This window comes from Dipodomys merriami, unplaced genomic scaffold (assembly GCF_024711535.1).
Source record: "Dipodomys merriami isolate MVZ:Mamm:240054 unplaced genomic scaffold, mDipMer1.0.p SCAF_55, whole genome shotgun sequence".
NCBI lineage: Eukaryota > Metazoa > Chordata > Mammalia > Rodentia > Heteromyidae > Dipodomys > Dipodomys merriami.
Genome location: NW_027206124.1, coordinates 6,770,376 through 6,797,538, shown reverse-complemented (window position 1 = coordinate 6,797,538; position 27,163 = coordinate 6,770,376). Strand labels below are relative to the sequence as shown.

The 27,163-nt window shown below is 51.5% G+C and overlaps 1 protein-coding gene across 3 annotated transcripts; it reads left to right on the top strand.

Annotated features, from left to right (window-relative positions):
• Positions 1-288: 288 nt before the first annotated feature.
• Zbed4 (zinc finger BED-type containing 4) lies at positions 289-26,988 on the top strand. Of its 3 annotated transcripts, none has more exons than XM_069999805.1 (2): positions 289-400; positions 21,988-26,988. In XM_069999805.1, exon 2 carries the CDS (start codon positions 22,330-22,332, stop codon positions 25,783-25,785), a length of 3,456 nt encoding a protein of 1,151 aa, XP_069855906.1. In that variant the 5' UTR covers positions 289-400; positions 21,988-22,329; the 3' UTR covers positions 25,786-26,988. The 3 variants fall into 3 exon arrangements, with proteins under 3 accessions (XP_069855906.1, XP_069855908.1, XP_069855907.1); XM_069999807.1 differs by lacking the exon at positions 289-400 and adding an exon at positions 1,954-1,967; XM_069999806.1 differs by lacking the exon at positions 289-400 and adding an exon at positions 7,915-8,219.
• The last annotated feature ends 175 nt before the right edge of the window (positions 26,989-27,163 follow it).

Below are 27,163 nucleotides of genomic sequence, written 5' to 3'. Positions count from 1 at the left end.
CCTGGAGGCGCTCGGGACGCGCAGAACTACGCATGCGTGATCTGTCTGTGGAGCGGGGGGGCGGGGCGAGAGGGCAGAACGGCGCCTGCGCGGGCTCTCCCGGCCCCGCCCCACCTGTGGTCCGCAGCGTGCAGGAGCACCGGGCCCGGGCGCGGGCTCCGGGCGGGGGCTCCGGGCGGGGCAGGTGCGCCGGACTGCGCCTGCGCGCAGCGGCCCCGCCCTGGCCCCGCCCCCGCGCCGCGCGGGGCCCTGGGAGGGGCGCAGCGTCCGGCGGCGTCGCGGGCGGCGGGGCCCGGGCGGCGGGAGGGGCGGCGGGGGCAGACAAAGCGGCTAATGAATGGGCGCGCCCTCCGCGCCGTCCGCTGCCTGCGGGCCCGCGCCGCGCCCAGCCGGCGCCCAGGTGAGTGCGCTTGGGTGCTTCCTCCGTGGTCCGCGCCCACCGTCGGGCGCCGCCGCCGCGGGGCGGGGGAGGGGGCGCGCCATTGTCCGCTGGAGCGCCGGGCCGGGCCGGAGCGGCCTCCCCGCCCGGCCGGCTGACGGGGCCGAGCCCTGCCACGTCGTGGCGTCCGGGACAGCGCCTCGGCGCGGTGACACGGCCCGGGCCGCCCAGCGCCGCCTGCGCTCCTTTTGTCCCTTCCTGGGCGCCCCGCACGCCAGCCCTCGGGGGCCGCCGTCCCGCAGGCGCCGTCCCGCCGGAACAGCCGGGCGGAGGTGGGGGCGGCGACGTCGAGGACCGGGACGGTGCGCGTCCCACAGCGGCGTGTGGTGGACGGGGTCATGGACGGGGTGCGCGGCTCGCCCCGCCGGCAGCCCGGGGCGCCGTCGAGGACCAGGACGGTACCGCCCCGCAATGGTCTGTGATCGGGTGCTGGACGGGGTGCTGAACGGTGCCGCCCCGCAGTGGTCTGTGATCGGGTGCTGGACGGGGTGCTGGACGGTGCCGCCCCGCAGTGGTCTGTGATCGGGTGCTGGACGGGGTGCTGGACGGTGCCGCCCCGCAGTGGTCTGTGATCGGGTGCTGGACTGTGCCACCCCACAGTGGTCTGTGATCTGGGTGCTGGACGGCGTGCTGGACGGTGCCGCCCCGCAATGGTCTGTGATCGGGGTGCCGCCCCATAGTGGTCTGTGATCGGGAGCTGGACGGTGTCACCCCACAGTGGTCTGTGACCGGGGTCCTGGATGGTGCCGCCCCGCAGTGGTCTGTGATCCGGGTGCTGGATGGTGTCGCCCCGCCGTGGTCTGTGATCGGGTGCTGGATGGTGCATGTCCCGCAGTGGTCTGTGATCAGGTGTTAGATGGGGTGCTGGATGGTGTCGCCCCGCAGTGGTCTGTGATTGGGTGCTGGACGGGGTGCTGGACGGTGCCACCCCACAGTGGTCTGTGATCGGGTGCTGGACGGGGTGCTGGACAGTGCGTGTCCCGCAGTGGTCTGTGATCAGGTGTTGGACGGGGTCCTGGACGGTGCCGCCCCACAGTGGTCTGTGGTCAGGGTGTTAGACGGTGCACATCCTGCAATGGTCTGTGACGGGGTGCTGGACAGGGTGCACGGCTTGCCCACCCAGCAGCGAGACGGCCCGGTGGCTCTCCACCAGGACCTGCTGCCTTTCAACTTGGGCTCCTGTCCATCCTGGGGCTGGGGTCCTACGGCTGGGGTTTGGCGGTTTGATTTTTTTATTGGTTGTGAGCTCATTCCCTCCCAGATGGTTGTGTTGAGAGAGGAACCGAACTTTCCACGTCCGATTCTGCATCCCGCAGGTCTCAAACACAAGCTGAAAGCTGAGGAAAGCACCAACTGTGAGCCTTCAGGCAGACCACACCGCTCTTCACTCATAGCTTTTTCTCCAGAAAAGATCCACTGCAGCACAGATCCCGAGTCTTCAGAAGCTTCAGAGACCTAAGTTTTAGGCAGAGAGCAGTCTCTTATATTGGTGGGGAAGAGCAGCTAAGACTCGTAGTCCATCTGACAGGTAATTTACTACAGGACTCTTACAATTTTGTTACTGAAGGTAGTGTGTTTGGAGGTGTGAAAACTGTTAACACACTTGTCCTCCAAGACCTTGGAGGAGACTTTAAATTATGAGGGCAGGTGGTTGACTTCTACCTATGGCAGGCCGCTGATGAGCATACTTTCTTTAATAAAAGCAGTGTGGGCCTCCAGTTAGTTTGAAAGGAAAACTGGGAAGTGGAGCTCTGGAAGCAAAAGGCAGTTAACTGTCCACAGTCAGTGCATTTTCCTCATTTCAGATCTGCATTTTGTCTGTGTGTGACTTCAGCTACTTCAGTTTCTGCTATGGTCCTGTTATTGTGGTTATCTCAGTCCTTGGCCCAGAGTAAATTCAGGCAAGACCTAAAATATAGTGAAAGTGGTAAGAAAGAAATACAGCAGCAGGAGATGTTTCTGTGGCTTGATGTGCTACAGGAAGATGGCACGTCATTAATCTTCAGCCATCTCCAGGGTAAAGACATGGGGTTAGATGGAGGAAGATGGGTGGCAGGGGACAAAAATACGCATACTTGAAGAGTTCTGGTTGCCGGGCACCACCAGTGGCTCACGCCTGTCATCCTAGCTACTCAGTTGGCTGAGATCTGAGGATCACAGTTCAAAGCCAGCCCAGGCAGGAACGTCTGTGAGACTCTTATCTCCAGTTAACCACCAGAAAACTGGAAGTGGCACTGTGGCTCAAGTGGTAGAGAGCTTGCCTTGAGCTGAAGAGCTCAGAGACGGCTCTCAGGCCCAGAGTTCAAGACCCATAAGCAACCAAAAAAAAAAAAAAGTTCTGGTGACAGGTTGTTATTATCTGTGTTCTGGTTCTCCCAAGTTCCAGAGAAGTTGTTGCCATTGTCGTCAATTACAGGGAGTAGTCTGGTTCTGTGAGATTCCAGCTCTAGGGTGCAGGCTGTTCATTAAGTAATTGTCCTCATTTCAAGGTGATCTGTCCTACAGGCTCTGCTGTTCTTTTAGTGTAGGTTGAGTCCCTTGTCATAAAGACAGTATTGATTAGTCTCCCCTTTCCTTAAAACCAAAGTGATTGCAAAGTGACTGTTAAAAGAATGGCCTAAAGGGGTGACATTGTCCAAAAAGAAATGTAACCTCTGCTGGGTGCCAATGGCTCACCCCTGTAATCCTAACCACTCAGGAGGCTGAGATATAAGGATCGAGGTTCAAAGCCAGCCCAGGCAAGAAACTCCATGAGACTCTTATCTCTAATAAACTACGCCAAAAAACCGGAAGTGGTGCTGTGGCTCAAGTGGTAGAGCACTGGCCTTGAGCTGAAGAGCTGAGGGACAGCGCCCAGGCCCAGAGTTCAAGCCCCACGACAGACAAAAGAAAAAGAAAAGAAATGTAACCTTTACCTGACTTGTGTAATTGTAACCCCTCTGTACATCACCTTTATAATCACAGTTTAAAAAAACTTAATGGCCTAGAGCAAAGACAAATATCAGGTTGAGTCAGAGATGCCAGGTTTTTCTCCTGCTTTTAATTCGTGACAGCAAAACAAAACGCAACAAACCAGTTGTCAAGTGCCTGTTACAAATATACTTTCCAAAGACTGAAAATGTGTCTTGAGGTTGAGCAGGATAGCATTAGCTTTGGAGTTTGAGTACTTATTTTCACATTGCTTGTGAGAAATTCCTGCCCCTCGGTCCAGTCTGCAGAACTGAGGTCACCTGTGAGTTGGAAAGTCTCATTAAAACTCACTTTGAGACCTTGTGATCTCATCTTCCATTTTAAGTTTCCTTTTCACTTCCCCATGGCTCGTGACAAACTGCTACCTGACCGGGCGGTAGCGCGTTGGTAAGAGGGAGCAGGTGAGTGAGTGCTTGGTGGCTGGTGCTTAGCCCTGTGGCGGAGGCCCCTGGAGTCGGAAGCCAAGCCACAGGCTCTTCTATCAGCATTGTCTTCTTCTAAGTGTCTGCCCAGAACAGTTTCTTCACCAACTGTCATTCTGCTGTCATTAGCATTTTCAAGGCATGAAGACATAAACTGCAGGAATGTGTGGTTCCCACATACAGATGTTTGGATGTTCGTATGTCTCTGAATTCTTCGTAAGAGTCTCTGTGTGTGTGTAAGCTTTACCCTTTCTGAGTGCCTCCACTCTGACCCTCTTGTGTGTGAAGTGCACCAGTATACCAGGCTTACTGCCCTTCAGGGGCTCTTGCTTTCTGTACCCCAGCCTTCTGTGCCCTGCTTTTCAGTGCCTAGGTTTTTCTTTTTCCCAGAATACCCTAAATAATTTACTTGCTAATTATTTTCTATACTGGGATTTGAACTGTGGCCTTGTACTTGCTAGACAGGTGCTGTGTCCCTTGAACCATGTCCTTAAGCCCTTTTTTGCTATAGTTATTTTCAGAGACCCGTGTTTTTGCTTGGACCAGTCTTGGACCACAGTTCTCCTCCCTGTGTATCATTCCTAGCTGGCATTGCAGGTACATGCCATCGTGCCCAGCTTGCTTATTGAGATGGAGCCTTACTTTTTGCCTGGGTTGGCTTTTAACTAGGATCTTTGCTTTCTGAATAGCTGGTATTACACGTGTGTACCACCACACCCAGTCCTTGAGCTAATTTTTGTGTGTATGTGTGCCTATGAATCAATCTAATCATCCCAAACCCTATTAGATCACAAAGGCCAGGAGAAGGATTAGAGAAATATAGTTAGAAGCGGGTGCTGGTGGCTCATGCCTATAATCCTAGCTACTAGGAGGCAGAGATCTGAGGATCTCGGTTCAAAGCCAGCCTGGGCAGGAAAGTCCATGAAATTCTTATCTCCAATAAACCTCTAGAAAACCAGAAGTAGCACTGTAGCTGAAGTGGTAGAGCGCTAGCCTTGAGCTGAAGAGCTGAGGAACAGTGTTCAGGCCCACCAGAATTCAAGCCATATGACCAACAACAAAAAAAGAAAGGAAAAAAGAAAAGAAATATAGTTAGGAGTGAGAGTCCATGACTCACCACAAAGTATGGAAGACAATTTGGAAGAAAAGGGAATTTCATTGTCTTTAGTTGATATACGACACTGTGGAAAGGATGCTCTTATCCATTTCCCCAAAAATGTCAGAAGGCTATAAGTAAATTATCAGGTGCTTTAGGAAGAGGTATTGGGTCGTCGGGGCGTGTTTGTAAGGACCACCATCAGCTCCAAGAGCATAGTGGATGCCGTCACTCGGGATGCCATTTTCCTCAGCAGTCCCATTCAGCTCCTGTCTTTGCTCCTCAGTGGGAATGCTGCCTGGTTTTCCATGCGATGTGACAGTTGTAAAGGTGAATTTGATCACAAGATACAGAGCAGCCACATTTTGAGAGTTAAATCAGGAGTCTTCATTAGAAAGCCAGCCACTGCAGGAGGACACGTGTCCCCAAGACCTTGCTGCCTTGAATACACTTCACACTATTAGATAACTGCACCACAAAGGTAGTAAAGCAAAGAAAAAGAAAAAACAACCTCAACAAACCAGATCAGCTCTATTGGAGGGTGAAGAGGGACGCCCTGGTGACCTGAGGGGAGCCAGGAGACTCGAGGTGTGGTGCCAGCGTATTATCTGATATGTGCTGTTGATAGTTTAAGTAGTGGGAGACATTTCTGGAATAAAATCTTCCCTGTTTCTGAGGAGAGGGCACCTGGGGAGACATACTTTGCTCTATGTACCATGTCATTCTTACAACAGTGTCTTTATAACCAAAGTAGTAGTGGGGGGGGTCCATGTAAAGCAGAGAACAAGCCCTACAGCTGTTGTGCCTGTAACCCTCTTACTCTGGAAGCTGAGCAGGAAATTCATTTGAGCCCAAGAGTTCAAGGCCAGCCTGAGCAAAAATGAAAGGAGGAGAGGAAGGAAGAAAGTTAATGCTTCAAGGAGAAATGCCAGCCGGTGAAGGCAGAGTTGGTGCTGGGTCTCTGTCTGAGGAGTGTGCTTTAGAACACTTCCGCTAGGGATGGGTACTGGAGAGTCCAGACAGAGGCACGGGCCCCTCCGAGAGCCATCAGAACGGTGCAGCCAGGCCCCTCTGCTGCAGCCCACTCCCAGCTCCTTAGGAATACATGTGGACATGTAGCTTTACGTTACATGGGCTGGAAAAGCTGCACCCCTGTCCAACACAGTGTGAGCTTAGTTCCAACCTCTACCAGTGGGGGCCCCCCCCGCAGCCATGGCTCCTGTTGTACAAGTCTCAGCGGCGGCTGAGACTGGACTGGGGCTGCTGCCTCCGTCCTGCGCTCCTGACTGCTCAGCTGCCTGCTCCCCAGTCCTGGGCGGAAAGCCCCTTGGCCCAGGTGGCCTCACAGCTGCTGGACTGCTACGTCCCGTCCCCCTGTATCACTTCCACAGACATGTTGTCAGAGGCCGGTTTTCATCTAGAGCGTCCTGCGCCTGTAGCTGCCCACTCAGACCCACAGTGGGCTCTCTCTACCTGCCTGCCTCAGGGAGTGGGTTCCTTAATCTGTAGTAATAGACGTTTGAGGAATTCCAGCAGTTCTCAGCCCCAGCCTCAATTTCAGGGCTGTTCCTGGTGAACACTGCGAGGTGGTGAGGGTGCTGAGCAGCTGGTGCTCTGGGTGCTCTGGGGTGTGCCCTAGCACTTCAGGAACCAGCGACCTTCATGACCTTCACATGCTGCTTGCCTGCAGTGGAGTATGCTTTGTTTCCAAGACAGCCTTATCAGGCTCCCGAAGCTGTCCTATGACACAGCTTTGGTTCTGGGGCTCTGAAGTTTAACCCTGTGCCGCTGCCTCTGGCTTTTAGCTTCAAGTACTCCATCTCAGGGTGGCCCCGGGCAGGATGGCAGTTTTTCTCTGCGTGGGTGCAGAATTCCTGTGGCGGTGCTGGTTTGGGCTCTTGGTGCTATTGCTAACCCCACAGATGTGGGAGTCGCTGTGGTAGTTAAGGTTGCTCTCAGGCACAGTCCTGGCCTGAATTCACGTCCTCCTCCTGGTGTGAGCCAGGCAGGGGTTTGACCTGGAGATCAAGAGTTCCTGGTGTTCCTTAAGGGTCAGCATGTCCCCAGGTGTGTTCCTTGAGGGTCGCAGGTCCCCAGTGGAAAGTGGGAATGTCGTTAGGTTTTCAGAGGTTGTGTTACGAAGTCTCAGTGTGGCAGGCTATTTCTGTCTTTTCCTTTTTCTTTCTTTCTTTTTTTTTTTTTTTTTTTTGTCAGTTGCGGGGCTTGAACTCTGCGCCTGGGCACTGCCCCTCAGCTCTTCAACTCAAGGTGAGCACTCTACTGCTCGCACTACAGAGCCACTTCTGGTTTTCTGGTGGTCTTTATTGGAGATAAGAGTTTCATGGACTTTCCTGCCTGGGCTGGCTTTGAACCGCGATCGTCAGATCTCAGCCTCCTGAGTAGCTAGGATGACAGGCGTGAGCCACCGGCGCCTGGCTGTTTCTGTCTTTTCTTTTTCGTACCGGGGAGGGACCCGGGATGTTGCACTTGCCTGGTAGGCACTTGGCCACTGAGCCAGGGCCCAGCCCACGCTTAGCCCTTTTGAAACAAATTGTAGACATGAAGACACCTCACTCCAAGAGTCCTTTCCTCCTAAAAGGGAAGAGAACGCTTCTGTACTCACAGTCCCTTAGTGGGTGCTGTGGACACAGAGCCCCAGTGTCATCCAGTCTCCATGGCCCAGTTGTTGCCCACGTCTTTAGTAGCTGATTTTTTCTAATCTCAGCAGGTGTTCTTTGCCCAGTCTGCTCTCTGTGTCCTGGCAGTGTGTCTAGGTGGTGCACAGCTAATGGGTGATACTGCGTCTGAGATTGTCCTGTCCTATGCAGCCCCATGGGACCCCGTGTGAGCACCAGGTGAGCTCTCCTGGGGAACACATCCCATCAGCCTTGGACTCTGTGTGCTCCTTCCCGGGGCCAGCAACCTGTGGACTTGTGAGCACCGGCCTCACCGAGATTTCTCTTGAGCTCTCCTTCCGAGTTCGAGACCACATGTTTACTCTTTCTGTTAGGACCAGCCTCCAGGCAGTGTTTGGAAACCGCTACTTCACTCATGCCAAGAATTACTTTTTCTTCTATTCTTTGAATAACAAGGCATGCTAATTGGTCTTTACTCATTCACAGCCTTGGTCTACCAGCTGTCTTTTGCCTTGGGAGTGTGTGACCGGCCAGACCCTCCTGAGCCACTCCTGCGTCTCTTCACTCAACATGCTACTTGCCTGTCTCACCCTGCTCTTTTTCAGACCTACAACCAGCCGTTTCTTCAGTGCTTTGGTTTCTATTAGTGAAGAAAGGTAGCTGGTGTATTTGTATATTTTATTTTATTAATTTGGTTTAGATTAGTTTTTGTTTTGTTTTCAGTGCTGAGAATAGAAGCCAACGTCTTTTGATGCTAGTCAAAGAGACTGCCCAAGAGGTATACCCTAACCTACATTTGTATATTATTGCTTGTAGCCCGTTAGGTGAACAAAGCTTTGGTCCTGGGGCTTGAACTCTGGGCCTGGGCGCTGTCCCTCAGCTCTTCAGCTCAAGGCTAGTGCTCTACCACTTGAGCCACTGCACCACTTCTGGTTTTCTGAGTAGTTTATTAGAGATAAGAGTCTCACCGAGTTTCTTGCCTGGGCTGGCTTTGAACCTCGATCCTCAGATCTCAGCCTCCTGAGTAGCTAGGATTACAGGTGTAAGCCACTGGTGCCTGGCAAATGTATTCTTTTTTGGGGGGAGGGGGTCCGGTTGTGGGGCCTGAACTCTGGGTCTGGGCGCTGTCCCTCAGCTCTTCAGCTCAAGACTAGTGCTCTACCACTTGAGCCACTTCCGGCTTTTTTTTCTTTTTGCTTATGTGGTGCTGGGGAATTGAACCCAGGGCCTCATGCATGCAAGGCAAGCACTCTACTACCGAGCCACCTTCCCAGCTCCAAGCAAATGTATTCTTTAAATACCATGAATTGGGGGCTGGGAAAGTGGCTCAGTGGTAGAGTGCTTACCTTGCATGCATGAAGCCCTGGGTTCAATTCCTCAGCACCACATAAGGAGAAAGGGCCAGAAGTGGCGCTGTGACTCACATGGTAGAGTGCTAGCCTTGAGCTGAAGAGCTCAGGGATAGCGCCTAGGCCCAGAGTTCAAGCCCCACAATCAACCAAAAACAAAACAAAACAAAAAAAGTACAAAAGTAGTCAAGCAGTAGGAAAACAAAGTTCTTTCTTAATTTCCATAGTTAACTTGACCTCCCAGATGCTTATGGGCAGGTATGCTGTTGACCCCAGGTGCCCTGTGTAGCGGGGAGCAGTGCAGCCCTCCTGCCAGGCTGGCCTTGGGACCTGGGGGTCAAGCCACCGGATGTCTCAGCAGGAGGGGGTGCAGGATAGGAAAAGCTGTCAGCTCTTAATGGACACAAAGATGGCTTCTAGGGTGTGTGCAACCGTGTGCATTGGTGATGGCACTGGAATTCAGGGCCTTGTGTTCTCAGCTTTCTTACTTAGGGCTGGCATTCCACCACTAGAGTCAACGTGAGGCCCACCTACAAAATAAAAGCAGAAGGGGTTGTGGTCATGACTCAAGTGGTAGAATGTCTGCCTAGCAAGTGCGAGACCCTGAGTACTACAGAGAGAAAGAATGAATGAATTAGAGTAAAGTTCATTATATGGCACAGAACCACCTCAGTAAGAGGCAAATTAAGTATTCCAGCCATCTTCAGGGTACTGACATGAGCTTTAGGTTTAAACAGAGACTGAATTGGGGCTGGGGTGAGAACTATGCATAATTAACTGGTCCCAGGCAGAGTGTGGCCTGGTAGATTTTTATCTCAGTTCTGGTTCTACCTTCTCTTGAGAGGGTTATTCCTACTGGGGGGCGGGGGGAGGGTAAGTCTCTTATTATAGGTAATTGTCATTTGGGGGCCACCTGTCCCCATGAGGCTCCAATGTTGCTTGGAGGTAGTTTCCATCCCTTGTCCGTCAGTTCTGTCCTTCTGGGAACCCAAGGTGACTGTTGGAGAGAGAAAAGCAAAAGGGATAACTGCAAAATGGAGGCAGGGAAGTCAATGTTTTTAGCAATGTTTTAGCAGTTCTAAGCACCTGTTCTAAGAAGGTGCTGTCTGTGAGCCAGGACGTGAGCTACAGCAGACACCGGAGAGGGTTCCAAGTCTGAGAGGAAATGCCTCTTGTCTTTAAGCTAACTCACTTCATGGACTTGTGTCGCAGCAGCAGAAACAGACTGAGCAGTGCAACTGCTGGGCAGTGTGGGCCACATTCGGTGGCAGGAGAAGCAGCATGCTGTTTTGTGTTGTGGCCTGGCCCAGCCACAAAGCTTTATAAGCATTTGGCTGCGGAGCGGTGTCTCATGTCTGTGTGTCTGTGCTGGTGATGTCTCATGTCAGTGTGTGTCTGTGCTGGGTGGTGTGTCTCAGGTAGTATTTGTGGTGGGTAGTATGTGACCATCTCATGGCTAAGAGGCAGGGAATGTAAGAGCCCTAACCACACTGGCTTTTATAGCAGACCAGTAATCCTGTAATCGCATGAGGGGATTAACCCATTCACAAGGACAGAGCCCCGATCACCTCTCAGAGGTGCCACCTGGTACCCCTCTTAATAGCTAGCTGATAATTGGGATTTAATTTCAAGGTAAGTATCAGTGGGGACAAGCTATATTCAAACATGGCGTTGACCTAGCACCTAGCACCATTGCTCCTCCTCAGCCCTGTGCCGTATCACTGTTGTGAAATGCCTTGTACCCCCAGTCCCTTTGTTGGTTTGGTTCCAGTGCTCTACAGACCTTGTTGTTTCGCTTCAGAAGAGAGATTTTAAGCCTGTTTCAGTTTGAAGTGTAGCATGGTGGTGAAGCTGAGTAAATAGGGATGGCTTAATGAGTCACCTGGCCCTGACTGGCGCTGTCTCCTGTCACACCCGGCCTCTGGCCTCCCAGGGAAGGGGCCCCAGCCTGACTTGTGTGGCCGTTTCTTCCTTAGGTAGTCCCTCAAGTTTGGCCTGGTTTTAGTTGTTTTTATTAGGCTATGTCCATCGTACAGGGGCACTACCCCACGTGTACACACCATGTCACCCACTGCCACCCCTCTATCAGTCCCCCTTAAGTCAGTCTCCACGGCCTTCACGTGTGTAAACTATGTCCCCACACTGCATTCCCTCCCCAGCTCCCCTCCTCCCCAGCCTGCCCATGCCAAGCCCATGCCAAGTCTTCCTTTTTGGTTTTTGTTTTTGTTATTGTTTTGTCAGTCCTGGGGCGTAAACTCTGGGCCTGCGTGCTGTCCCTGAGTTTCTTTTGCTCAAGGCTAGTGCTCTACCACTTGAGCTGTAGCCCAGCTTCAGGCTTTTTTGAGTAGTTTATTAGAAATAAGTTTCTCACAGACTTTTCTGCCCAGGATGGCTTTGAACCACAATCCTTAGATCTCAGCCTCCTGATTAGCTAGGATTACAGGCATGAGCTACCAGCACCCAGCTTGTCTTTTTTTTTTATTTTAATTTTTAAAGATGTACTACTTGTATCAAGGGGTTTCACATGATATTTCAGACGTGTATTTTACATTTTGCTTTTCTTTCCCCACCTGGCTGGAGGATTTTAATGATAGTTCAGTGTCCCGAGGCCTTCTGCTCACTGGTGACTGCTCTTTTCCTATCCTCTGGCCCACTGTACATGATAGACAGGTCTAGAGCCCTGATCAGATTCATGGTAGACCTTGAATATGATTCCTTTTATGTGGCTCTATCAAGAAGTACCTTATAGGGACTGGGAAGGTGGCTCAGTGGTAGAATGCTTGCTTTACATGCATGAGGCCCTGGGTTTGATTCCTGAGCACCTAAGCAGAAAAAGTTGCAAGTGGTGCTGTGGCTCAAGTGGTAGAATGCTAGCCTTGAGCTGAAGAGCTGAGGGACAGCGCCCAGGCCCAGAGTTCAGGCCCCACGACCAACAACAATAACAAAAAAGGTTGATTTGAAGAAGTACCTTATATTGGGCGCTGGTGGCTCAGCCTGTAGTCCTAGATATGCAGGAGGCTGAGATCTGAAGATTGTAGTTCAGAACCAGCCCAGGCAGAAAGTCCATGAGACTCTTAATTAATCACACAAAAAAAACTGAAAGTAGAGTTGTGGCTCAAAGTGGCAAAGAACTAGCCTTGAAGGGAAAAACCAGTTCAAGCCCCATGACCCAAAAAAAGGCTCTCATTCTAGAAGTGTGGTTCAGCAAGTAGAGTAAGGCTTGCATAGTGGGTACGAGGCACTGAGTTCAAACCCCAGAGCCACCAGAAGCAGCACCTCATAAGCTGGGCATGGTGGCTCATGACTTGGGTCTTAGCTGCTCGGGAGGATGGCTGGACAAGGACCACCCCAGGCAAAAAGTTGTCAAGTGAAGCTGGCTGGGAGGACACACACCTGTTACCCTCTCTCACCCATGGTTGTAAATGAGAGGATTGTGGTCCAGACCATCCTGGGAATAAAAGGCAAGAACCTAGTAAACAAACAAACAAAAAAAAAACGAATGGGCCCGGTGCCGGTGGCTCACGCCTGTAATCCTATTCGGGAGGCTGAGATCGGAGGATTGTGGTTCAAAGCCAACCAGGACAGAAAAGTCTGTGAGACTCTTCTCTCCAATAAACTACTCAGAAAAAGCCACAAGTGGCGCTGTGGCTCAAGTGCTAGAGTTCTAGCCTTGAGCACAAAGAGGCTCAGAGTTGGCACCCAGGCCCCAAGTTCAAGCCTCACAACTGACCCAAAAACTAAAGTAAAAAGTAGGAAAGAGCAGGGAGCATGGCTCAGGTTGCCTCCTCAGCGAGCCTGAGGCCCTGAGCACAAGCCCCAGGACTGAAAAGCACAGAAGGAAGGCCCCACAGCCAGGCGTGGCTCTCTATGTCTGTAACTCCAGCGCTCAGAAGGCCCAGAGCAGGAGTATGAGTTCCAGGCCAGCTTGGGCCATGTAGCACGATCTTGTCTCAACAAGACAAAACAAAATGGCACCTTCGTCTCGATGTTGGCAGTTGTTATCCAGAAGAGGTTTGAACTGCTGGTGGTACACTTCGGCTCCTGCTTCCTCTGTGTTGGAGGCCTGGCCTCTCCTTGCCCAGGCCCGGGTGTGCCTGGGGTTGCAGTTTGTGAGGGAAATAAGCTAAGTGCTCCATCTTCCTACTTACCAATCAGTGTCAAATACTGTCCTGCTTTGTGTGAGGGCACCTGTGCTCGTGTGGCTGGGAGTGAAGGTGTTCGTTCCTCCCCCGGAGGAGCAGAGAGGCTGAGAGAGGACCACAGTGCCCCAGAGGGCACGGCTCAGTGACGGGGAGCCCGCCCTGTCCCGTAGAGCTCTCCTGTGTCTACTTCCCAGGCCGCTCTGCCAGCCCCTTTGGAATTGGTTATTTGGGGGATAGGGTCTTGCTTTAGGCCCGGGCTGCCATCCTGTTTTATTTCCCTATGTCTCAGAGATGAAGGCACATGGCCCTGTGCCCAGCTGCTGGTGGAGTTGTGCTCCCATTCACTTCTTTGTTTTGTCTGTCCATTCTGGGGCTTCACTCAGTGCCTGGGCTCTGTCCTTGAAGTTGTTTCGTTTTGTTGTCTGTTTTTACGTCCTCAAGGCCAGCACTCTACCACTTAAGCCATGACTCTACTCCAGCTCTTTTGTAGTTCATTGGAGATAAGAGTTTCCTGAGTTTTCCTGCCCAGGCTGGCTTCAAATCACAATCCTCAGATCTTAGCCTCCTGAGTAACTAGGATTACAGGCATGAGCCACTGGTGCCAGCCTGAAGCCTCGCGCAGTTCCCCTGATTACAGTAGGCCTGAGCCCCCCAGAGTGCCTGCTCTCAGCTCCTGAGGGTCACAGTCCTTCTGCACCTACCCTGGAACCAAACTTTTACACGTGGAGCTTTGAGAGACTCCTAAATTACACATAAACTAGCAGTGACCAAAATGGGATTTTTTTTTTCTCTTTATATAATGAGCTCTTGAGTTTCAACACTTCGCGGGCGTTAATGCATTGCTCTTACCATCCTGGCAGCTCCTTGCCGTGGTGCAGTTCCTCCCTGGACCGTGGGAATCTTTACAAATTGGATCCAGATCCTTGGACTTAGTCCTCGTGCTCTCAGCCGGCCCTTGCACCTGGCATGCCAAGGTGTTCTGGGCTCACTCCGACTTTTTCCTGCGCACTTCTTCAGCCCTGGCTTCTGTCTTGAAGAGATGCTTCTGAGGCGCTCCTGGCTGTGGTGGCTGCACCTTGTTTTCCCTGGCCTTGCCCGCGGGCAGAGCCATCACACATCTGTACACCTACGGTGGGGGGTGGCGACACGCCTCCCACTTCCTTGCTGGTTCTCAGATGTAGAAGACCAAGAATCTGCTCTCAAGCACTGCCCGTCCCCTCTCTCCCCTGCATACACTAGAATGCCAGTGCCAGCTCTCCCTGTGTCCCTCCTGGAACCACGCAGAGGTTTCTGTGTCCTCCTCTTCCTACCTTGTAGCCATCCTGTGCGGCATGTGTCCACAGCCATTGCCTGCTGTGCTCTTCCAGACGGGACCTGGATGCTAAGTGATGTGACACCAGTGCCAAGATCCCATCTCTCTCTGGCTGAGATTTTGTTCGGGGTGTTTCTCAGGAGGAACACAGCCTCAGCTCCTGCGGGCTTGCACACAGATGGCAGGCAGCTCACCTTTGTTCTGAACACTTCTGGTTGACGTTTGCTTTCCTTTAGTGTTTTAAACATGTAATTCCTTCATCTTCTAGCTTGAAGCTCTTCTGTCAAAATACAGTGTTTCTTTTCTTGCTCTTGGAAGTGACTTTGTTTTGCCTAAGAATCCAACAGATCTTTTTCTCTAAGTCCAGGGACTATACTAGGATATGTACCATTTTCTTTCCCTCCCTTCCCCCTCCCTTTCTTTTTTCCCTCCCTCCTTCCCTCCTTTCTTCCTTTCTTTCCTCTTTTCTTCCTTCCTGAACTGAAGATTAAACCCAGGACCTCACACTTCCTAGGCAAATGCCCTACCACTTGAACTCTGTTCCCAGTCTGTTTGGTTTCATTTCATTTTTAAGATATGGACTTATACTACGCTTGCTAGGCTGACCTTGAACTCACAATCCTCCTGCCTCTGTGTTCTGAATAGCTGGGAGTACAGGAAGGCATCACCACACCCTCAACTTGGTTTATAACATAACTCCTATGTGGTTAGAGACCTTGTATAGTTTCAGCTCGTCCAGTTTTGAATGTCGTAAATGCTTGCATTGTGGCCTAGGGTGCAAAAGGTGCTATATGGGGTTTTATATGCCAGGTGGTCTATTGTGGACATCCATTGGGTCAGGTGCTTGATGGTTTACTCAAGTCTTGCAAGTCTGTGCTGGTTTTCTGGCTTGTTCTATGTCTATCCAGCGTAGGGGAAGTGTTGTCCGGTGAGTCCTGGTTGGCTGAGGATAACAGCATCTGAAATAGGTGCCATTCGGTGCTGTATTGGAAATAGTTTTCAGACTTTTTTTTTTTTTTGGTCAGTCATGGGTCTTGAACTCTGGGCCTGGGCGCTGTCCCTCAGCTCTTCAGTTTAAGGTGAGTGCTCTACCACTTGAGCCACAGTACCAACTCTAGTTTTCTGGTGGCTTATTGGAGATAAGAGTCTCATGGACAGACTTTCCTGTCCAAGCTGGCTTTGAGCTGTGATCCTTGGACCTCAGCCTCCTGAGTAGCTAGGATTACAGGCGTGAGCCACCAGTGCCCACCTTTTTTTTTTTTTTTTTTTTTTGTACAAAGGCATGAACTTAGGTCCTCAAGATCACTTGGCTTGCTTGTTCACCGGTGGCACTCTACCACTGGAGCTACATTTCTTGCTGGTTACTGGAGATAGAAACTGGTAAGCGCTTCTGCCTGGGCTGACTTCAAACCTGGCACTTCAGATCTCAGTCTCCTGAGTAGGACCCTGGTGTGAACCACCAGTGCTCAGCTGTCAGTCTTGTTTCATCGTTGATGTCATCCATGGGGTTGTGATTTCACAGTTCTGTTTCTTGGGTTTGTTTTTTGGTGTGTTTTTTGGAGGGATTCAGGAATTTAGAGTCTGGCTAAGTATAGTATTGTGTGTCTGTAATCAGCACTCAGGAAGCTGAGGCAAGAGGGTCCTGAGTTGAAGGCCAACCTAGACTACATAGTAAGACCCTATCTCAAAAAACATACACACAGATGGCTAAATAGGTAGGTAGCTGGGCAGGCAGACAGGCAGACACATTAAGATTCTTTACATCGCACTGGGAAGGTGGCTCAGTGGTAGAGTGTTTGCCTCGCATGCATGAGGCCCTGGGTTCGATTCCTCAGCACCACATAAGCAGAAAAAACCAGAAGTGGCGCTGTGGCTCACGTAGTAGAGCCGCTCACCTTGAGCTGAAGAGCTGAAGGACAGCACCCAGGCCCAGAGTTCAGGCCCCACAAACGACAGGGGAAAAAAAAAAGATTCTTTATATCATCCATAAAACAGAACCTTGGGGAGTGTTTTCTGTGCACTTGTAAATAGTGTGTACTTTCCTGGTTGGTTGTGCAGTTGATGTCAGGTCAACATTGATAATAGAGTTTCCAAAGTCCTATTTCCATGTCCTTATTTATTCAAACCATTTGATAGGTAAAGTAAACTCTGCCCCTGTACTGAATGGCCTGGGCTCTCCTAGAGCTGACCATAGGTTTTGAGTTGCAAGTCTGGGCAGATGTGTACACATATGGGCCTGTGTGCTCTGGGTGTGTGCATATGCGGTCTGGGTGTTCTAGGTGTACTGACTCTGGTGCGCTGTCCTGAACTCCTGCATGTATATAACGCTTAGCATTCTCCTTGTTTATCCTTGGGTTACTGGTGTCTTTATGTCGAAAGAATCTTCTTGTAAGCATACAATTAGTCCTGCTTTTTTATCCATTCTGATAATTCTTGCCTTTAAAAAGACAACTTTGTGTCTAAATGGCATGTAATAAAGTCCACATATGTAAAGTATATAATCTGATAGATAAATGTATCAGAGAATGTATGTCTATATGAACAGCTGCTATGAAGTCTGTGTGGGACTCTTCATGTTGACATGTATATACAGGTACACGTGTGTGTCAAGCCATTACATCAGTCAAAAGTCAAGAGTATATATATAGAGAGAGAGATAGAGAGAATGTGAGCAAGAGCACCCCACACACATACACACATATTGCCATTTGGCCTTAGTGGCTACCAATCTGCTCTTTGGTAGATTTCCACTCCGTACAGTTGTTTTGAGCTTGGTTTATGTTGCATCTCATTTCTCTTGGGTCATAATTGGAAGGGGAAGGACTGAGTTATATGAAGATATAAAGAAAAATAGAGGCAGAGATCAGTAGGAGAAACCAGAGTCCAGAAATAGATTCAAACCCAAATGGATAACTGATATTCAACTAAATTAAAAGAGCACTTAGTAGAGAAAGGATAATCTTTTTAACAAATGGTGTTAGAGCAAATATCCATAGGTAGAAAAAAATGAATGTGAATTCTTCAAAGTTCTGAAACTATGTAAAGCTATAAAACTTGTAAAAGAAAGCTGTAATCTTAGTACTTGGCAGATTGAGGCAGATGATTGCAAATTCAAGGCCAGTTTGGACAACATAGACTGTCCAAAAAACAAACACCAAGCGCCAATAGCTTACTCCTATAATCCTAGCTACCAGAAGCTCTTTTAGGATTCTGGCCTAAAAGCCAGCCCAGGCAGAAAAATCCCCAAGACTCCATCTCTAGTTACCAGAAAAAAAGACAGGACTTAGAGGCAGGGCTCAAATCGTAGCGTACTAGCCATGAGCAAAAAAGCTAAGTACAAGCCGTAGTATTACCCATCTCCACATAAAACTCCACACAAACCTCTAAAAGAAAACAGTCATTGGGCTGGGAAGGTGGCTCAGGGGTAGAGTGCTTGTTTAACATGCATGAAGCCCTGGGTTCCATTCTCAGTACCACATACAGAGAAAAAGCCAGAAGTGGTACCATGGCTCAAGTGGTAGAGTGCTAGCCTTGAGCAAAACAAATTCAGAGACAGTGCCCAGGCCCTGAGTTCAAGCTCCATGACTGACCAAAAACAAACAAATGAAAAAAAAAAAAAAAACACAGTCACTATGACCTTAGGTTAAACAAAGATTTCTTAGATATGACACCAAAAAGAAAATAAATGGACAGATTGGACTTTGTCAAATTTAAGAAACTTTGCTCTTCAGTATACACCATTATTAGAGTAAGAAACAAGCCAGGTGCTGGTGGCTCACACCTGTAATACTAGCTACTCAGGAGGCTAAGATCTGAGGCTCACAGCCCAGGCTGACAAGTCCATGAGACCCTTACCTCCAGTTAACTACCAGAAAACCAGAAGTAGCACTGTGGTTCAGAGTGCCTTGGGCAGGGAGTTCAAGGACAGCCCCTGAGTTCAAGCCCCATGATGGGGGTGGGGGAGGGATAGAAAACACGTACCAGAATTAAAAAAAAACCACAGATTAGAAGAAAATCTTTGCCAGCTATCCGCTAGACATGGGATTAATACCCAAAATATATAATGAGGTCAAAAATTGAACACCAGAACCACAAATAATCCATTTAAACCATGGGTAAACAGTTTTCAGAAATACAAATAAATACATGAAGTGTTAATATCCTTATGGGGAAGTTACGTGCAAATCACAGTAGCACTAAGATTGCCTCTCACCCAGTGGGAATAGCTCTACTCCCAAGAAAGCACGTGGACATGCTGGCACACACACGCACACTGGGATGCAAGCTAGTGCATCCCTGATGGAAATCACCATGGAGCTTCTTTAAAAAAGTGGCTCAGGCCGGGCGCTGGTGGCTCACGCCTGTAATCCTAGCTACTCAGGAGGCTGAGATCTGAGGATCGCGGTTCAAAGCCAGCCCGGGCAGGAAAGACCGTGAGACTCCTATCTCCAATAAACCACCAGAAAAGCGGAAGTGGCGCTGTAGCTCAAGTGGTAGAGCGCTCGCCTTGAGCTGAAGAGCTGAGGGACAGCGCCCAGGCCCAGAGTTCAAGCCCCATGACCGACAAAAAAAAAAAAAAAAGTGGCTCAGGCCTGTAATCCTAGCTTCTCAGGAGGTTGAGATCTGAAGAGTCTCCCATTTAACCAGCCAGAAGTGAAGGTGTGGCTCAATCTCCAGCCTTGAGCAAAAAAACTAAGCAAGAGGGAGAAGTCCTGCACGCACACATGCCCACGTTCACACACACACACACACACACACACACACACACACACACGCCCCTAATGACACTGTGGTGACACTTGAGCATATATATGAAGAAAAGTCAGTATATACCATTGCACCTCTACTCACAGTAGCCAGGCTGTGGAATTATACTAGGTGACTATCAAAGGATGAATAGTTTTGGATTTTTTTTTGTCCCTGTCCTGGGGTTTGAACTCAGGGCCTGAGGGCTGTCCCTGAGCTTCTTTTGCTACATTCTACCACTTGAGCACAGCTCCATTTCTGTTTTTTTTCTGGTTATTGGAGACAAGAGTCTCGTGGACTTTTCCTGCCCAGGCTGACTTCAAATTGTAATCCCCACATCTCAGCTTCCTGAGTAGCTAGGATTACAGGCCTGAGCCACTAGCTCCTGGCCAAGATTTTAATGTACTATATATAAACTCATGGTATTACATTGTTTGCAGGAAAATGGTGCTGAGGATTATCGCCTTTTCTTTTCTTTTTTTTTTTTTTTGGGGGGGGGAGTCTAGTCATGGGGCCTGAACTCTAGGCCTGGGTGCTGTCCCTCAGCTCTTCAGCTTAAGGCTAGCACTCTACCACTTGAGCCACAGCGCCACTTCTGGCTTTCTTTCTTTTTTTGCTTATGTGGTGCTGAGGAATCGAACCCAGGACCTCATGCATGCAAGGCAAGTGCTCTACCACTGAGCCACCTTCCCAGCCCAGGTGCTGAGGATTATCATGTTGAGCAACAGAGTCAAGCTCAGAAAGACAGATTTTTCTCAATTTTTTCTAGACCTAAAAAACATGACATAGCTGAAGCTCGTATCTCCAGACAACCACCAGAAAACCAGAAGTGGAGCTGTGGCTCAAAGTGGCAGAGCACTAGTCTTAAGCACAAAAGCTCAGGGACAGCGCCCAGGCCCTGAGTTCAAACCCTACATCTGACAAAAAACAAAGCAGGAAAACTTACTACAGTGAATACATAAGCAAATATAAAGGTGGGTGGAGCCAGGCACTGTGGTTCAAGCCTATAATCCCAGCTGTCTGGGAGGGTAGTAGAAGAGGTGATTTGAGACCAGCCTGGGTAACCAGTGGTGGGCACAGCAGCACACACCTGTAATATCAGCGCAGGCCAGCACAGTGGTCATTGCCCATCCCCCATGACAGGGACTCATGAGGAGGGTTATAGCCGTTATAGCCCAGACATAAAGCAAGACCCAACCTGGGAAATAACGTAAAAGGAGGCTAGAGGCATGGCTCAAGTGGTAGAGCACCTGCCTGGCAAATTCAAGGCCTTCAGTTTAACCCAAAAAAAGGATGAAATGTTTGAATAGATTTCACGCAAGGAAAGGGAAATGGCCAGTGCGCAGTTGTGCCAGTCCTAGGACTTGAACCCAAGGCCTCATGCTCTCACTGGGCATTTTCACTCAAGCCTGGCACTCTCCCCCTCGGGCCCCACCCCCACTTCTGACTTTTTGCTGTATAAGTAGAGCTAAGACTCAAGAATTTGTCTGCCTAAGCTACCTTTGAACCGAGATCCTCAGATGCCAACATTAGCTTTATTTTTTTTGGGGGGGGGTCCAGTTGTGGGGCCTGAACTCTGGGCCTGGGTGCTGTCCCTCAGCTCTTCAGTTCAAGGCTAGCGCTCTACCACTTGAGCCACAGTGCCACTTCCGGCTTTTTTTCTTTTTGCTTATGTGGTGCTGAGGAATTGAACCCAGGGCCTCAGGCATGCAAGGCAAGCGCTCTACCACTGAGCCAACTTCCCAGCCCCCAACCCCCAACATTAGCTTTTGTTATTACTAAATTACTCCACTCCCACCCCACATCCTTATTTTCCTTTGGGTTCCAAGCCAGGTTGGCTGTTAAGTGGTTCTTAAATTGGTTAATTGGAGTGTTTTTTGTTTTTGTTGGGGGGGGGTCATTATGCCAGTCCTGCGGCTAGAACTCAGGGCCTCAGCGCTGTCCCTGAGCTTTTTTTTTTATTTTTTATTTTTGTCAGTTGTGAGGCCTGAACTCACCCTGGGCGCTGTCCCTTGGCCTTCAGCTCAAAGCTAGCACTCTACCACTTGAGCCACAGCACCACTTCCGGCTTTTTCTGCTTATGTGGTGCTGAGGAATAGAACCCAGGGCCTCATGCGTGCAAGACAAGCACTCTACCACCGAGCCACCTTCCAGCCTCCCTGAGCTTTTTTGCTCAAGGCCAGTGCTCTTCAGCTTGAGCCACAGCTCCACTTCTAGTTTTTTGGTGGTATTAGTTGGAGATAAGAGTCTCATAGACTTTGCTGCCCAGGCTGGCTTCGAACTTACCAGCACCCAGTTTTAGTTGGAGTGTTCTAAATATTTTCAGGAATTCAGCTATTACATACCTCTGGCAAACTGAAAGGTGAAGGTGTAAATCTACTTAATGTCAGCATAGCTTTTTATTCCTTTCCCCAGTCTTCCTAAGAGCCCATTTGATTGATTGATTGATTGATGGATTGATTGATTGATTGATTTTTGGTCATGGGGCCTGAACTCTGGGCCTGGGCACTGCACTGTCCCTCAGCTCTTCAGCTCAAGGCTAGCACTCTACCACTTGAGCCACTACCAGCTTTTTTGTTTATGTGGTGCTGAGGAATTAAACCCAGGGCCTCATGCTTGTGAGGCAAGCACTCTACCACTGAGCCACCTTCCCAGCCCCCCCATTTGATTTTGAGTTCAACATTTACTTTCTGCTGATTTTTCAGGGTTAGGTGCAAAATAGACTTTTGTATTTGGGGGAAAAACAAAAACAGCTGTCGAAATGAGTTTTTCAGTTTCTTCCTCCTATATGTATTCTGGCAGGTAAGGCCATGACAGTATAGATTTGAAATGTGTGGTCCGGTTCTGGGCTTACTTTGATAATTGTCTTTTACAGGAAACCCAAAACGATCGAGTACGTCCTGTCAAGATTTTGCGGACCCTGTCTTCAAGGCTAGAAACAAGTCTGCACTGCACCCATGTGCCCATGCGTGAAGTTAGGTCGGAGTGGGCGCAGAGGGCACCGCCACGTGCCCCGAGCCAATGTGCTCCTATGAGCTACAAGCCCTGCCTTCCAGTGCTGGTGGTGACCAGCCGTGTTCACAGAAATACCCTGAAAGACAGAGTGGCGATGAAAAGGTGAAGAAATCTGTGTCTGGGGCACAAGAAGGAATCTGGCCGGGTTTTTATGAGCTGAGATACTCCCACAATGAGGGGGCCGGGCTAGGGATGGTTGGCCATGGAGAAGCTGCGGGAAGTTTGTCCCCCAGGGGATGGGGGGTTTATTTCCAATAAAGGAGACTTCAAACCAGAGGACGATGACAACCAAAACCCCGGTGGTGGCATGGGAAGAACAGACTTTAAAAGTGAGCCGGAGGTCCCGAGGCCGGCCGAGCGTGGGGAGCTGGCCGGGATGCAGGCGGACTGTGCCTGCCAGCCGCCTCCCGAGAGCGAGGATGACTGCGGCGCCCTCTTCTCCCAGTACAGCAGCACGCTCTACAGCGTGGCCATGGAGGCCGTGGCCCAGAGCCTCCTCTCCAGCCGGCACGCCAGCTCCAGGAAGAAGTCTCCCGCTTGGAAGCATTTCTTCATCTCTCCTCGAGACAGTACCAAGGCGATATGCACATACTGCATGAAGGAGTTCAGCCGGGGCAAGAACGAGAAAGACCTGAGCACCAGCTGCCTCATGAGGCACGTGAGGCGGGCCCACCCCACCAAGCTCCTGCAGGAGGACGGAAGCCTGTCGTTGGGGGCCGCCTGCCCCTCCCCCTCGGCCCTGCTCCCACCCCCGCCCACCGACGGTGGGGACCTTGGCACCACGCTGTCGCCCAACAGACTCGTCCAGAAGATGGCCCCTAAGATCCCATCCCCTGACCGAGTGACGGAGGAGTCCGTGTCTGTGGTCTCTTCTGAGGAGGCTTCCTCCGATGTGTCCGTCGCTGAGAAGTATGGCCGAGATGAGGCCCTGGCCGGGGCCCTCCCCCACCTCCCCGCACTCCATGGCGACGAAGCTGCAGAGAACATGGCGGAGAGGAGCTTGGCCCTTCCAAAGGGCTCATCGGGGTCCAGGCGGCGGTCAGCCGTCTGGAAGCACTTCTACCTGTCCCCCCTGGACAGCTCCAAAGCGGTGTGCGTGCACTGCATGAACGAGTTCAGCCGCGGGAAGAACGGCAAGGACCTGGGCACCAGCTGCCTCATCAGGCACATGTGGCGGGCCCACCGCTCCATCGCGCTGCAGGAGAACGGGGGTGGCGCCAGCATCCCGCCCCTGTACCCCGCGCCCCCCACCCTCCTGCCCACCCTGCTGCCTCCCGAGGCGGATCCAAGCTCGGGGGTGCCGTCGCTGGGGAAGCTGGTGAGAGGGTGCCCTTCTGCCGCCTCCTCCCCAGACAGGCTGGGTGAGGACCCCGGGGACGTGTCTGTGTTGTCGTCCTCTGACGAGCTCGCCGAGGCCTCCCTGCTGTCCTCTCTGGAGAAGCGGCCGGCGGGCCCTGTGAGTCCCCGGCAGGGGCCGGGGGGCATCTTCCAGCAGAACAAGAAGGTCATGAGGAGGCTCAAGTCGGAGGTGTGGCACCACTTCTCGCTGGCCCCTATGGACAGTCTGAAGGCCGTGTGCCGGTACTGCGGCTGCGTCATCAGCCGGGGGAAGAAAGGGGACGTGGGCACCAGCTGTCTGATGCGGCACCTGTACCGACGCCACCCAGAGGTGGTGGGGAGCCAGAAGGACCTCCTGGGTGCGAGCTTGGCAAACCCTCCGTATGCCACATTGGCTTCTGCAGAAAGAGCCTCCAAACGGATAGACTTGCCGACAGCGGCCAGAAGAAATCGCCCAGTCCTCTTCCCCGTAAGCAGCAAGAAGACCTCCAAGCTGTGGAACCACTTTTCGGTTTGCTCCGCGGACTCCACCAAGGTGGTGTGTCTGCACTGCGGCCGGACCATTAGCAGGGGCAAGAAGCCCACCAACTTGGGCACCAGCTGTCTCCTGCGCCACCTGCAGCGGTTCCACAGCCACGTGCTCAAGGCCGACGCCCCCGAGGCCGCGGGGCCCCGTCCCCCTGGCATCCGCGCGCCCCCGAGCATGGAGCCCTCGGGGCCCTCCCTCAGCAACCCTGCTGAGAAGTTTTATGACTCTCATCCAGTTGCCAAAAAAATCACAAGTCTCATAGCGGAAATGATTGCACTTGACCTCCAGCCATACTCTTTCGTGGACAACGTGGGCTTTAACCGGCTGCTCGAGTACTTGGAACCCCAGTATACATTACCCTCCCCGTCCTACTTCTCCAGGACAGCCATCCCGGGCATGTATGACAGTGTGAAGCGGATCATCATGTCCCATCTGAAGGAGGCCGAGAGCGGAGTGGTCCACTTCACCTCGGGAATTTGGATGAGTAGCCAGACCCGCGAGTACCTGACCCTGACCGCGCACTGGGTCACCTTCGCGCCCTCCGCCCGCCCGCACTGTGAGGACCACCACTGCTCCGCTCTGCTGGACGTGTCACAGATCGACTGCGACTACAGCGGCAGCGGCATCCGCAGGCAGCTGCAGTGCTGGTGGGAAGCCTGGGTGACCTCCATCGGCCTCCGGGTTGGCATCACCGTCACCGACAACCCCAGCATCGGCAAGACGCTGAGTGAGGGCGAGCACTCCAGCGTGCAGTGCTTCAGCCACACGGTGAACCTGATCGTGAGCGAGGCCATCAAGAGCCAGAGGATGGTGCAGAACTTACTGAGCACTGCGCGGAAGCTCTGCGAGCGCGTGCACCGCTCGCCCAGGGCGCGCGAGAAGCTGGCGGAGCTGCAGAAGGAGTACGAGCTGCCACCGCACCCGCTGATCCAGGACGTGCCCTCCCGGTGGAGCACCTCCTTCCACATGCTCGAGCGGCTCATCGAGCAGAAGAGGGCCGTCAACGAGATGTCGGTTGAGTGCAACTTCAGAGAGCTCATCAGCTGCGACCAGTGGGAGGTGATGCAGTCCGTGTGCCACGCGCTGCGGCCCTTCGACACAGCAAGCCGGGAGATGAGCGCCCACGTGTCCACACTGAGCCAGGTCATCCCCATGATCCACATCCTCAGCAGGAAGGTGGAGATGCTGTTTGGGGAGACGATGGGCATTGACACCATGCTGAAGTCGCTGAAGGAAGCCATGGCAAGCCGCCTGTCCGCCACCCTCCACGACCCCAGGTACGTCTTCGCCACCCTGCTGGACCCTCGCTACAAAGCCTCCCTCTTCACAGAGGAGGAAGCAGAGCAGTACAGGCAAGACTTAATCAGGGAGCTAGAAATACTGAATTCTACCTCAGAGGACACGGCTACCTCCAATGGCTGTGACTCAGGGTCCCCATCGAAAGACTGCGGCGGGGAGGAGAGTCTGTGGTCACTGGTAGCCAAAGTGAAGAGGAGAGACGGGAGGGAGAAGCTTCCTGAAGACATGGTGCTGGCGTACTTGGAGGAGGAGGTGCTGGACCACAGCTGTGACCCACTTACCTACTGGGGCCTGAAGCGCGCCTCCTGGCCTGGGCTGTCCACCTTGGCGGTCAGGTTTCTGGGCTGTCCCCCAAGTACCGTCCCTTCGGAGAAGCTGTTCAGCACGCCCACGGAGGCTGGTGGCTGCGGCCAGCCCAGGCTCTTGACAGAGCATTTTGAAAAACTCATCTTCTTGAAAGTGAATCTCCCCCTGATATACTTCCAGTATTGAACTCGCCATGGCACCTGCAGACTGGAGGTGTTCTAAGTAGCGCTGGCTGCTTTACCGAGGCTGTGGCCCGCCTAGCAGGCCATGGAGGACGCAGACCAGGCATCGGGCCGCTTGCCGCCGTCCCGTCCGCACGTGCCTTACTCCTCCTGAGGGCCGGGTGTCGCCGTGCCGTTCTAGACGTCACTAGACACAGCCTGTCTTGCCCCTTATGAAATAGGATGATCAGGTTTTAATTCCTAACTGTAAAGATTTTTAAAATTTAAGGATAGTCATTTGTTTTCTAGAATGCAGAGAAGTTGTAAATAATTTTATTCTATAGGCTTTTTATTCAATTGTGTAAAAAAAAAAAAAAAAGCAAAAAAAAAAAAAACAAACAAATCAGGTGCTGTATTTCAGTTCAATGTCGCTTTGTTTGCAACAAGACAGCTTTTTTGCTGTCAGACAAACCCTGTGAGCAGGAGGAGGTGGCGGTGAGGCGGTCCTGAGCGGCTCTGAACCGCAGGCCCCGGGGTGTGTGGAGGGCTGATGTGTGCTGCAGCCATGACACGGCGTTTGAACGCAAAGCTGAGCTTAGACGTGCAGCGTCAGTGGTGTGGTGGCCTGGTCCCAGCACCTCCCCATCACAGGTATTTACCTTCAGGTTTTACAGGTAACTCAGAGATAACCCAACTATTTATCATGAGCTCCTTGAAATTGGATCCGCGTCGGTAAATTCTACCTAGGATTTAGCCAGTGCGTGGTAACGCTACGTTTACAGCGGACGCCTGTGGGTCAGACCTCCACACCTGTGATGCGTCTGCGCTGTGATACAGCAGTGTGTGCACTGACCCCAGTGTGCTCGGATCCAGCCCCAGGCTCCCCGGGGGCCAGGGCTTCTTGGCAGGGAAAGTGTGCGCTGGGGACGGCTGACGCACTCGGACTTAGTTCTGTGACCGGAAAAGCAGCCATCACTGGGGAACCCAGAATCCAGCAGACGTCCGATGAGATAGCCTTTGTCAGCTTCTCTTAACAATGTCTTTATTTTCTCATTTCACATCAGTTACATAGTCCAAGTGAGGCTCATCACTCACCCGCCATGACCTTCACAAGTCGTTGTGTTACAATACTGTACCTCTGCTCAATGAAATTTGCCTGGACTATGCTTTAGTGTATTTATAAATGGTGAACTCAGTTTCTGAAATTAAACTTTTTATTTGCAATTTTCTAGTGCTGGTGAACACTTGAGTTTGTCTTCTAGGGCAGTAAAACAGGTGTAATCCTTGTGGGCCAATGTGTGGGAACAGTAACAGCTCTCGAGGTGCTGCCTCTTGGCCTTTCAGATTAGAAACAGCATTCGTTTTTGTTGATGGGGTCCATAGGGCTTGAACTCAGAACCTGG